The sequence below is a fragment of the Phyllopteryx taeniolatus genome, chromosome 1, assembly GCF_024500385.1.
Source record: "Phyllopteryx taeniolatus isolate TA_2022b chromosome 1, UOR_Ptae_1.2, whole genome shotgun sequence".
NCBI classification, from domain to species: domain Eukaryota; kingdom Metazoa; phylum Chordata; class Actinopteri; order Syngnathiformes; family Syngnathidae; genus Phyllopteryx; species Phyllopteryx taeniolatus.
In genome coordinates, this window is record NC_084502.1 from 42,572,335 (window position 1) to 42,585,638 (window position 13,304).

The 13,304-nt window shown below is 42.9% G+C and overlaps 2 protein-coding genes across 4 annotated transcripts; one reads left to right on the forward strand and one right to left on the reverse strand.

The window, feature by feature from the left end:
• The first annotated feature begins 1,070 nt into the window (after nt 1-1,070).
• On the forward strand, nt 1,071-3,110 carry LOC133488743 (uncharacterized). The gene is made up of 4 exons (XM_061797022.1): nt 1,071-1,210; nt 1,725-1,834; nt 1,918-2,064; nt 2,165-3,110. Exons 1-4 carry the CDS (start codon nt 1,166-1,168, stop codon nt 3,108-3,110), a joined length of 1,248 nt encoding a protein of 415 aa, XP_061653006.1. The 5' UTR covers nt 1,071-1,165.
• A 78-nt stretch (nt 3,111-3,188) lies between these two features.
• On the reverse strand, nt 3,189-8,484 carry mmadhca (metabolism of cobalamin associated Da). 3 transcript variants are annotated; one of them, XM_061797046.1, is made up of 9 exons: nt 8,362-8,451; nt 8,041-8,179; nt 7,869-7,900; nt 7,463-7,604; nt 6,453-6,667; nt 5,448-5,553; nt 5,244-5,359; nt 4,153-4,290; nt 3,189-3,737 (listed from the first exon to the last, which is right to left on the reverse strand). In XM_061797046.1, the coding sequence occupies exons 3-9, from the start codon at nt 7,878-7,880 to the stop codon at nt 3,516-3,518; spliced, it is 951 nt and encodes a 316-aa protein (XP_061653030.1). In that variant the 5' UTR covers nt 7,881-7,900; nt 8,041-8,179; nt 8,362-8,451; the 3' UTR covers nt 3,189-3,515. The 3 variants fall into 3 exon arrangements, with proteins under 3 accessions (XP_061653030.1, XP_061653038.1, XP_061653020.1); XM_061797054.1 differs by lacking the exon at nt 8,041-8,179 and having other exon boundaries at nt 4,204-4,290; nt 8,362-8,484; XM_061797036.1 differs by lacking the exon at nt 8,041-8,179 and having other exon boundaries at nt 8,362-8,484.
• Between the last annotated feature and the right edge of the window lie 4,820 nt (nt 8,485-13,304).

Sequence of the window (13,304 nt, forward strand, 5' to 3'; positions counted from 1 at the left end):
GAAAGGTGATGTAAAACAGTGGTAAACATGACCCTGTCCCAGCTTTTTTTGAACGTGTTGCAGCCATACAATTCTAAGTTAATGATTATTTGCTAAAAACAATAAAGTTTATCAGGTTGAACATTAAATATCGTCTTTGTAGTGTATTCAATTAAATATAGGTCGAACATGATTTGCAAATCATTGTATTGTTTTTATTTATGTTTAACACAATGTCCCAACTTCATTGGAATTGGGGTTGTAAAATAAAAAAAAATAGAGACAAATAAAAACAAGTTGTGTGGCGCAATTAAATTACATGAATGTCAGAAAGTAACAGGAATGTCAAACTGGAATCTTGTTTTTCATGTCCCCCCCACCCCCCATTGTTTGGGTTACTTTTGAAATGTTTATTGGCACAGAGACCATCCCAGACAAAGCATTACTTTACTAATATGTAAACTTATGAACCAGTACTTTGCGTACCAGGAAAAAAATAAAATAAATAACTGAACAGTCTGCATGGAACACACTGCACATTGAGAACCTGGTTCTGATCTTAGAATATAATTTATGCATCTACAGCTTTATAAAGCTGTGGTTCTCAACAGCATTTTCTGTATTTTGCAATGTCGCGACCCACTTTCATAGAAGTTAAGAATAAAGAATTTTTTTCAGTTGTTCACTCCCCCACTCTAAACTGTAGTGTTCAATGCACCTAACAGGCATGTTTTTGCAAAGAAGGAGGTTAACAAAGTTAAGGTCAACAGCTGAGATTCGAAGCTATATATTCTAACGCTGCCCAACAGGCAGTTACATAAATAATACGTACATAATACATCTCTGACGTGGAATTCAGAGCAGGCTGCGGGTGCTCCGGCACATTAGGTTCTTGAACAGAACAGCAAAACTTCAGTATTGAATCAGCAGTCGCCGCAGATCACCGCTGCGCGAAGATGAAGTGGTGGCTGACGTCACGTGACAAACGTGTCGTGTTCAGACGCAACACGTCCATGGTCAAGGTGGAACGCGTCAAATGACAGAGATGGAGTATAGAATTTTGCTTCTTGACTTCACGAGAGGCGTTGAAGTTTTTTGTTTGTTTTCAAAAGACTTCACCTTGAAAGGGTCCCTCAGGTCGGAGGCATATTGCTTCTTCTCAAACCATTTCACTGAAAACTGAAACATGAATCACGATCAGACGCTTCTATCAACTCACCCAGCTGATTATGTAAGTAAATCATTGTTTTATAGTTGTTGTTCTTCACCCCCCCGAAATCAAACACACATGCACGGAAAACCCCATAATGCAGACGTTTCTTTTCCCTAATGATAATTTTTATTAAAATTTTCAAGTCATGTTTAAACATGAGCACGTTTTTTTAAATTATTTTATTTTTAATAGAATAGCTTGGTTCATGATTACATTTAAAGCACGACAAACGTGGGCTCGTGGCTGTTACGTAATGTGCAGGAAGCAGAACATTTTGCACGTGCAGTCTAATGACATCCAAGTACAGTAGCAACATGTCTGCCTTCAGTTATTAGGGTGATAGTGTGTACATTAGTGGTTTTACGCCACTGAAAACTATACTTCGTGTACCAAAATAACCTGTAGTTGATTATTTTCTACAGCTTTTACGAGGATGAGTGTATATATGCATCATTAATAATTTTGTCAAGATATGTTGGGGGTGTTTGTTAGTCTAGTTTTTGTGTGTCATTTGTGTTTCTGTTGTCATCAGTCCCCAATTGAAGCAAAATATCTGCGGTGCAGCAATTTGAACATGCCCCTGCTCGAAACTGAATTCTTCAAAAGCGAATTGCAGTTGTACATTGATGGTTTAACAAAAGAGTAAGTAAAACAAAACAGAAAGGTCATTGATCCAACAGAAAGGCTGTCACTGTGAGCTAACAACTGCTAATTCTTCCCTGCAGGATGTGGGACTTAATAGAGTATGGCCATTTTGATTTCAATGCTTTTATGGTGCTGTTTAAAATGTGGCAAACCATCCTGTATAAAATTTCCCAAGAAGTGCTGAGTGTTGTGTTGCCTCAGGTGGAAGAGCACGCCCAGATCCTCGTGTGAGTCCAATGCCTCTACCTACACCCACATCCAGACAGTACAAACGCACGTGAAGAGAAGCCCTGAAATCTGTACATTGGTGTTTTCTCTCCTTCGTAGGAATGGTTGTGACTCTCCGCAATGGGCACTCAACTACTCCTCTGTGACTGAAGATGATATCCATGCATGCATTTGGGACTCGCTTCTGCTTGCTCTCAAAAACACAATAAACGCTGGGGAGGTTAGGTCTCCATGCGGCGATCACCTGCTGGAGTTGGTCGCAGCAAAGGTGTCCAAGACTGTAAACACAGCACTTTCTGAAATCTCCTCACAGCTCGACTCAGCGCCACACCTGGACGTGCCTCATCAGGTGTCTGAAATAGGCGAAATAGCTTTACAATCAATTTCAGTACTCAGGGACTGCCTGGAAAACATGAGGCTGGTGAGTGGCTTTGAATTTGAAGAGGTCTGCGCTTACAGCGATTCATCGGAAGACACAACAGATGTCTTGGTGGCTCCTCTTCCCACTCCTGTACAAACGTACAATGAGGAGGCAGAAAGTCACCTTTACACGCGTAGTCCTACTGAGGTGCATACAAAGACAGGAAACATTTGTCTTCACCCACCAGCAGAAACGTGGACAAAGAAAGAAAACATATTTTGTACCGTCTTCCTGTGGAAGCTGATGGACCATATTGCCCACTCTAATGCAAAGTCAGTCCTGGAGATGGACATTGACTGGATGCTAGCACAGCTAAAGAGCACTGTGGTAGAAACACGTCCCAACCACCCACAGAACATAGGCGACTTCCACATTGAAGTCTACAAGGACCTCTGTCAGGAATTTGGATCAAAGGAGCATCTGTATTTTTCTGTGGCGTGCTGTCAACTTGTATTTGTAGAAGCTCTTGCTCGGGCTTTAAAAAAACATCTCCAAGGACCAAAAAAGAGGGACTTTTTTACTAAAGTTAGGGCTTTTTTTAAGAAAAGGACTGCAAAAGTCTCTATGCCCTGTGGGCATGGACGGACGAGGCTGCGGGCTTCTACCAACACCAAGAAACTCTGACATTGGAGCAAGACTGAAGAATTCTAAATGGTACATCCTGTGAGAAAACAAAATTACAGGAATGTTTATCAGTGCAGCCTGAGTAGAGGTCACTTTATTGGTTCAGCAGCTGTATCCATGAATACTTTGTGAGATCACACTTTGAAAACTGCTAACAAATAGAGCCGACGCTAACCTTGATAAGTGACACCCTGCCTGCTAAAACCCCCTGATGATGACTCCTCAAAGGCAAGCAGTCACAGCACAGCTGTGAGGGTGGTTCCAGGGCCAGCACATTGCTACCTCTTGTCCACTTTTTCGGTTGCAGTGTGGTACACTCATTTTACGTAGACAAATAAAAACCACACTTGCGCTTTACGTCAAAGCCTTTCCACAAGATTGGATTGAGTTGGAGCACCATTAAAACTATTCAACCTCATCATCCAATTCATGCGAGAGTCCTTGTAGTCGTGTGATGACACCGCTGTGGGTTGGTGCACTGGTGAAAACAGTCCCCACAAACAGAGGTGTTCCTCTCAGAATGTGTCGGATAACCGTGCAGGAACCCGACATCTCGATGCAGAAGCCTGAATGCCGTGGCTCTTCCCCTGTTTGTTCTGCACTTGAACTAAGCGGGGATGCAAAGAACTGTTGGAAAAACACAAAGATAGCAATTACCACATATTCTCAAATAAAAACATCCTGTTTGAGAAATTGATCCCCGATGATACTATGCAACTGCAATGTGAACAACAATTAGGTAAGAACATAATTTTGGGCTCAAAATCCTCAATGCACTCATCAGCCATAATTTTAGGTACACCACCCCAATGGGTACACAAACTATTGAAATGCAACACAAGATAATTCTCAGTTTTCATTTGCACATTCAAAGAGATATTGATTTAACAATATCTAATGAGAGTGTAGTTTACAGTAGTCTGAAACAGCACAGTACCATATTGTCATTTTGCTCTTCTCACTTAGCTTAAGTGGGTAATAAAACTAATTGTAATTTTTTAAATTCAAATGCAGTGGATTTCAGTAGCTTGCACTAATGTACCTGATGAAGTGTCCATACAGTTACAGAACTCAATGCGGCGAAAGAACTCACAGCTTCTCCTGTTGTCGGATTGATAAAGTCGGCCCAGTAGCCTGCAGTCCACAGAGCGAAACACATCTCCTTTGCACCACTCACAAACTGCAACGAGAGGGAAGCACAGTGAAAGTGTCTTCATACGTCTCATGTATCCAAAGAGACATCAAGCACATAATGCAGTGGAACCTCTAAGGTTGAACACAATCTTTTCCAAGACACCAATCTATTTGTCCATATTTGAAAGAAAAAGGAAATATAGAAAATAAACTTTCCAGGTTGAAGCGCACAATCATAGATGCTAGATAGATTGCAATGGTGATGGGGTGTGGGGATGTTGGACAACATGACATCGTGCAGGATTGGGATTTGAAGATTTGTTCAAAGGCGTATTTTGATAGAATTGTATAAGCTAATGGTTAGCACGTCTTCCTCAGCGTTCTAAAGTTCAGGGTTCGAAGCTTGGCTCCAGCCTTCCTGTGTGGGTTTCATCCCTGGTATGTTAGGTTAAGGCGGCACGGTGGACGACTGGTTAGAGCGTCAGCCTCACAGTTCTGAGGACCCGGGTTCAATCCCCAGGCCCGCCTGTCTGGAGTTTGCATGTTCTCCCCGTGCCTGCGTGGGTTTTCTCCGGGCACTCCGGTTTCCTCCCACATCCCAAAAACATGCATTAATTGGAGACTCTAAATTGCCCGTAGGCATGACTGTGAGTGCGAATGGTTGTTTGTTTGTATGTGCCCTGCGATTGGCTGGCAACCAGTTCAGGGTGTACCCCGCCTCCTGCCCGATGACAGCTGGGATAGGCTCCAGCATGCCCGCGACCCTAGTGAGGAGAAGCGGCTCAGAAAATGGATGGATGGATGGGTGTTAGGTTAATTGGGGATTAAACTGTCCATTGATGTGAATGGTTGTTTGTCCCTGTGAGTGGCTTACAACTAGTGCTGCGTGTACCACGCCACTTGCTCAAAGTCAGATGGGATAGGCTCCAGCTCACCCACAACCATAATGAGGACCACAGGTTGATTGAACTTTGAACTTCCCCTTGACACCTCACTCACTTGGCTGAGGAGCTGCTCTCTGTCTGGCTCCGCCTCCTTGCAGCGGCCGCTCCTCGGAGAGACCGTCACAACTGTGATGGAAGTGTTGGGCACTGTCGGGAACAAGAGCTCCAAATCTGACAACAACACATATTCTCGAGTTAGCGTCACACACTAGCACTACAGCTGAACGTTTTGTGTAAAACAAATAAAAACAGCGCTCACCTTTCCTTAACAGCTCAGGACAGGAACTTATGGAGCAATCTGCGTATGTTTGATTGAAGTACTGCTCAGCTTTGTGGACCCGCTTGGATATGGGGCCCAGTTTTCCCTGATGAGCAGCACAAGCAAACTAAAGTTTATATGCAAATGTTGATGGGAAGAAACATTTCATTCAATTGCCAATAGTTGCCACAAAATAGCAGCAAATGGCTACTTTTGTTTCCATTAAGATCCTCATCGCACTTCAGCAGTTCCTTGGCTACATGATGCAACCAAGCAATGCCGTTATTGTTTTGGCCTGAGCGCAAAATCAGCATACAAGTGAGTTCTTCTGGCAAATAACAGAGGATATGTTCCCCTCCCCCCAAAAATCTGTAAATAGGTGAATGCCGAACCGCAAATATCTGAGGGTTCACTGTATGACTATTAGGAGGAGTGGGTGATATAGACCAAATATTAGATCACTTTTTGTGTAAGTTTAAAAAAACTTTTTTGCACATTTTTACAAATACTACTTTTATAAACCTTCACCTGTACAAATAAATGTGATGCTGGTGGTTCCGCTCATTCCCATTTGTTAAAATGCAATATACTAATTACAAATTAATGGAAGACTTTTTTCCTAAGAAAATACGGCAAAGCTGTTTGTGTCCGTGACATGTTTTAAAACCTTGGAATAGTAGTCTTAAGGATTAAGTGTATTTTTTAAGGGTAATTTAAGTTTGGAAAATTTAATTTACTGCGATTAGAGGTCGACCTGTCCAGGGAGTTCCCCGTTTCTCGCCCATGGTTGGCTGGGATATGTTCCAGCTTAGCCCTGACTGCAATGATAATAAGCGCTATAGAAAATGGATGGACGGATAATTTAATTCAAGGCTTATTTAGGATGCACGAACATCTTGGTAATTGCGGTGAAGTCTAAATGTTAATGTCCCAATTTAATTTTTTACACTATTATTTACGACAGCAATGGCAAAGCAGACCCATTAATACACTACATACGCTTACCTGAAACTCATGAACAAACTGGGCTAGGATGAACTGTTGTCTCTCAGCACTACACGGGGCCGTTAGTACATCAGGGACGGTTCTGTCAACTGGAGATTTCTTTTCTTCCACGCCGTCCAGATGGCTGTCAAATCCGACATTACCTGGCAACTGGAAGCGTTGGTCCTGAGGTCCGAACGGTCCCATGTTCTCATCGGGCCACACAGTCCTAGGGCCTGCAGAAGACACCTGAGTTATAATAACCCTTAGCTGTTGTTTGGTCAGTTAATTAGTAGACTTTATGGCGATCTGATCGGTGTTATCGGTATCGGCCGATAATTAGCCTTTTATGCTGATCGGCTTTCATGTCATAAGTCGCCCATCCGATCAATGACTTCATCGATCGGCTCCGCACAAGACATTTAACGCCGCGTCTTCGTCGCGTATGAATCCAAAAGCTAATTTATTTTTAGCCTTGTCACGTGTCTTGTTGCGCAGTACTGTAACTATCTGACGGCCAATAAAGTAATTCAATTACAGTAAGTTAGCACCCATTATTTCTGTCATGTTGTGATATTGATTTTTATGTCAGTGGCCAATCCTTGAATGCCCCCTAGAGGTCATTGGTATTTTAACTTTTGTCTAAATGCTAGATAGTAATTTGAGCTGGGACGGCTCCAGCACGGCCGCAAGCGTGTACAGAAGCTGTACAGATAATGGATGGATGGATGGATACAGTATACAGTACACAAGTATATACAATAAATGAACAAATCGTATAAATAGACACATTGCTTCATCTTGTGATCGGATCGGTGATCGTTTTTTTTAAAGTTGCTGTTCGGCCCCAAAAATCCTGATCGTGTAAAGCCTATTAATTAGCAGGATTACATACAAACAAAATAACCAACTATTTTTACGTTTTGCACTTGGACGCACTAATAACTAAACAGTTCTACCATCCGTAACATTTGACACATTCTAGAGATTCTATTGTTAACTAAAAAAAGTACAATATTTAGACAATGTACCTGAGTCCGTATGTGATACAGTTATGTAAGGTTCATCTGGATTTGCAGCAGAAAAGGTTCTGCCTCTGCCCACCTTCAGAGCAGCTAACATTTGCCGACCAAGGGTCTGACAACGGACCAGTCGGCCTCCACCGCACAATACCTACAAAGTGACAAAAGCATCATTTAAAAAAGATACTCGACTAGAAAACAAAACAGTTATGCATTTTTGCAGACGATTCAATGCATGATTCGTGTACATTGATAGGAACTATATGATGGAGCTTTAGTTATATTGTGATTCTGCAAATTTAACTACAAGGTCTTTTTCCAGATTAAAATTTTTGGAACAAGGTCTGAATACTGTACCACCTCACGTAACACTTTAGCTAACACGTCTCCGAGACGCTACAATTGAGTCACTTACTGTGCTGGGCATCGCTGAGAGTCGACTTCTCCCTTAAAAAAAAAAAAAGAAAACACACACAAAAAAAGTCTGACCGGTTTGAAAACACACACGAATGTATTACAAGACATGACCGAACCGTTTCAAAAGTGAAAAATGTAGCTAAGTGTACATGCTAGCTATGGTTTGTTACCTCACACACACACAAGAGCTGACGCAATTTTATGGTTACGTATGTTCTTCATGTGGCACAGTTGAAAACATCAGCAAGACAGCGTTAACTTCATAACAGAGTTGCAACTTCGAAAGTCAGCGGCTAGTGGCGTTGGGGACTTGGGAAAAACATAAGGTGAATCAGATGGTATTTGTTTTGACACGTTCCCTTTTGAATTGTCAAATTACATAATTCAAAAGCAGAACGCACTCCTGAACATACATTCAATATAAACGACGTACAACACATAATCCTATAACTGAAGTGAATTAAATAAAATGAAGTACAAAATGGTTTTACCTGGTAGTTGCAATTGCGTCTTGACCTTCGCAAAATAACTACGGAAAGCGATTGAGGACAAGCTGCGCACGCGCTGTTTGAGCGGCAACAACTGTCAAAACACCACAAGATGGCAGCAAAGAAAACAGATTCTCCACGCGCTGGCCGTTATCCAGCCTAACTCAGCAATTGCGCCCACTCCCTTTTGTTTTATACAGTATTTCCAGTTATTTCACAATTTTTATTTTAACAATTTAACATCGTGGAATGAGAGATATGGCGCAATGTGACGACAATACTAGTACTTTTATAAACATCGCCATAGGCAAAGTCCTGATATGCAAATGTCCCTAATGTTCCTAATCACCAAGTTAGAATATGAACTAAACACTCTGAATGCCTCTTCAGGGATGCTGCTTAATAACTTCAATCTCACTTTTTCCCCAACAGCCTCAGACGTACAGTAATTCTAAGGTGCCTTATCTCGTCCGTCCTCTGTTCTGAATCAAAGACTGTACAGGACTGCAAATTCCCATAGTGGGTTACTATCAAGAAGTGATCGATGATGGCCGACGCGCTCAACAAAAATATCAGTTCAATAAAGTTCAGTCACTGAAATAAAAGGATTTTCAGGATTTAACATTGTGTATTCGTCCTTTGAAAAGGTCCGACGGACAGCGACAATTTGCTGACTAGATACATTTATTCAACTGTTTTGAACAAGGTGACAAAAGGTGACAAATGGTATTTGTTTTCACACACACATGCGAGCTAACATTGTTACCAGCAAGCCGCACATTAGGTGACGTGTGTGTGTGTGTGGTGGGGGGATTGTTGGGTGCACAGATTAGCATTAGCTAACAGCGTTAGCTTCTGATAGGTGGCACCATATATACAGTATGAAGAGTAGGGTTACGTTCGGAAATTCAATCTGACACTTTCACTGCACTCAGCGAGTGCAAAATTCGGAGAGGCAGAGCGCGCTCCATTTTCTATTAATTTAGGAACGACTGTGTTGGCCATTTGCAGGGATACGACAGTGCGTCCGCCATATTGAATGTGTCACTTCTGCCTGTAAACATCTCATCCTGACGCCCCGGCCGCTCTGTCTCCTCAGTCAGAGCTGCGGGAGTGCGCTCCGGCAATCTCAGAGCGTGGCACTCTGAATAACTGAACGGCACACTCCAACAACGCTCTGAGTTTCCGAACGTTCCGGAGTGAAGAGCACGCCTGGTGAATTTCCGAACGTATTCATGATAAACCAGCGCTCTGCCACGCCACAAACACGGGCAGCCGTGGCCCAATGATTAAGATCATCATTGATCTTAAAAGTAACTTGGTTACTTTATTGATTAATTGATTTCAAAAGTAACTAAGTTATATTACAAGTAACTTTTTAATTACTTTCAGCAGCTGCCAAGTGGCATGAATATCACTTATCCACAGTACAAAAAGAGCATTAGCTTAACCGTACCCATTACTTGGTAATCTATACAACACAAGTTACAGAATGACGTCTACAACATGAACCAATAACTTAAATATTAGTGTAGTTGAAGCCACATTAACTGAGCTACTAAGTGCAGACTTGACATGCAAAATACAGAAAGTACCTAAACATATAAACAAGCACACCATTCTCAAGTATACTTCTCCAGACAGCGGCATGGTGAATGACTGGTTATCACATCCGCCTCACAGTTTTGAGGACCAGGCCTCGCCTGTGTTGAGTTTGCATGTTCTCCCCGTGCCTGTGTGAGTCTTCTCCGGGTACTCCAGTTTCCTCCCACATCCCAAAAACATGCATGGTAGGTTAATTGGCGACTCCAAATTGTCCATAGGTGTGAATGTGAGTGTGAATGATTGTTTGTTTATATGTGCCCTGTGATTGGCTGGTGACCGGTTCGGGGTGTGCCCCGCCTCTCGCTCGCAGTTAGCTGTGATAGGCTCCAGCATACCCGTGACCCTAGTAAGGATAAGCAGTGTAGAAAATAGATGGGCTTCTCCAGACTCTAGATAGATAGATAGATAGATAGATAGATAGATAGATAGATAGAGTAGATTGACTGTAGCAACCCTGCATATTATTCGACTGCTGTGGTTTCCGATTGTGTGGGGTCATTAAGGCAACTGTATGTGTGCGTAAATGTGAGCAAGAGTGGCAGTTAGATGCTGGGCTGTCGTCTCTATCCGGCGCTGTGACGTCACACGAGGCAAACAACCTGTTCATTCGGCACTGTGTGCTATTGTTCCATGCTGTTGTTACCGTCCTTGTATATTTGTTGTCGTATGATTTAGCAGTGTAACAATGGTTGTACAAATGGTTCAGGCAGTGGCAAGAGTTGTTTTGGGCTTTCCAAGTGAAAAAGGAATACATGACCAGTGGATCGGGCAAGTCAATCGATAGGGGAAGAAACGTGGTCAGCTATGGGTGCATAGCAAGCATTCCAAACTCTGTGCTGATCACTTCGAACCGCCGTGTTTTGAGAAAGACTTAGCAGAAAGCATTGGATACAGAAATAGAGGCTGAAACCAGCTGAAACCAATTATTTTTCCTATGGCCATCGGGACCTCAACCGCCAGCAAGAGAACTAAATCTCGCAGCCGCCACAGTGCCACGGCGTAGCGGTGCAGACAAGAGGTGAGCATTTTCTTGTATGTACCTACCACTCTATTATGGTTACTATGCACTTGGGAGGAGGAAAAAAAGACCCACGCAGTACTTTCCAGTACTGTCGTCTGTACTTTTTCCTATATGACAAGCCAACAGACTTTCTGTGCGCGTGTTATAACGCTAATGGAGCGAGGGGCACACAATATATAGGAATGTGTTTGTCAATTGCAACGTCACGTCTGGTAGCCCTTGCGGTGGATAGAGTAACCACATCCCGGTGTCTTGAGCTTCGGGTATGTTCAGGGAGGGCTCAATATGCGTCATAAAAACAAAATTTTTACTTGCATGTATTACATAACATATAAACCATGCAAATATGAATTTTAACAGACCCCATAACATCTTGTCATCTGACCGTAAGTGAGTGGCCCCACACGCAGCGAAAAAGTCCCAGGGGTGTGTGCTTGCGGACACATGCAAGTGAATTGACACTGTTTCGCATCCACAATGACTGACAGAAGTAATTGCTGTGCATGAGGACCCCACCCAATCAATCGGGCCCAGGAGTCCACAAAAGACATTACACTTCAGGGAAGGTGGACATAGTTTGATTGCCAATTGCATGGTATACTGGTTGTAACGAGTCAGGTTATAATGAATGAGGAAGTGGCAATTCCGCCAAATGGCCACTGCATGGAATAAAGGCGCTGTGTGTTTATATAGTGGGGGAGGGCCTCATGCTAGGGCCGCCCCACTGACGTCAAGGGACTACTGTTTAGCCCGCCCCAAAAAATCTGGCCAACTGAGATGATGAAAAAGAATTTTAAGATATAGCTCAACAATTCAGGACTGAAGGCGGCACGGTGGATGACTGGTTAGAGCGTCAGCCTCACAGTTCTGAGGTCCGGGGTTCAATCCCCGGCCCCGCCTGTGTGGAGTTTGCATGTTCTCCCCGTGCCTGCGTGGGTTTTCTCCGGGCACTCCGGTTTCCTCCCACATCCCAAAAACATGCATGGTAGGTTAATTGAAAACTCTGAATTGCCCGTAGGTGTGAATGTGAGTGCGAATGGTTGTTTGTTTGTATGTGCCCTGCGATTGGCTGGCAACCAGTTCAGGGTGTGACCTGCCTCCTGCCCGATGATAGCTGGGATAGGCTCCAGCACGCCCGCGACCCTGGTGAGGAGAAGCGGCTCAGAAAATGGATGGATGGATGAATTCAGTACTGAATTGTCTTTGCACCTTTTCAGTACTTTACCTTCAAGCATACAGTATGTAATGTATTTAGAAACAACCCGAGTTTGGTTCAATTTTAATTTTACACAATTCACTAAATAAACAGGTTGTCTCATCTGTTTCTGCTCTAGAAAGTTACAGAAGCTAACATTGCACCAAATATGGCAATGGCAGCTATGACAGAAAGGATCCAAATGACGAAATATCACTGGAGGAGCTTGCACCTGACGCTCACATAGGGAAGTCCAAAACGCTCCAAGTACTATCAGAACTGCTGAACTGTGCAATGAGGCCACCCCCTCTGTTGGAAGCCTCAGGGCAGTGGTCGCTAATGAGCTAGCAGTGCGTGTGTGTGCACTGTACAAATCATGCATACGCATCAAGGGCCTCTGGGTGTGTTGTCGCAGTATCGGCACCAACAGACGGTTGCTAGGCAATAGCACATTTTTGAAATATACAGTTAAAGCTACTGCTTCTACTTCTGGTTGTTTCCTGAAAGACACTCCTCCATGCATGAACATATCATGAATGCAAATTAAGTGTTCTAAAAGTATTTCCCCCATCTCCTTATCAACATTAGGAGGTGCAAATGTCAGCAATGAATACATATGAATAATATGAAACATACAGACATTATCTTCAGTTATCCTTGGAGAACATTAAAACACCCTCATGGATGCTTAACTGCTCTCTCTCTGAAGTACCCTTCAGGTGAATTACACAATTAACACAAAACACATTGCCTTGAACACGTCATCTCTTTGTCACCTACCGCAAAGAACTATTTTCTCCTGTTAACCTTAAATGTGTTCTGAGCTAGTGATAGTTAGTTGTTAACACAGCTGATTTGGTATCATATCAATTCACCTTGTGAATTAAAAAAGGAACAGTAACCAGTATGAAATAAAGCTGCCCTGAAATATGAGTTTCTTGTTTTTCCAGTAGAGTGCGGTACACACATACTGATAATAGGGCCTAATTTGACTCTGACACCCCCCTTTCCGATCCAAGGTTTCATTATTCGATGTCTCTGAAAGATTATCCTGAGATTTATCCTGCAGTGTTGGGTGTGTTAAAAGTGATCTTTTCCTTCCCAGTCTGAAAATGGTCAGGGCTG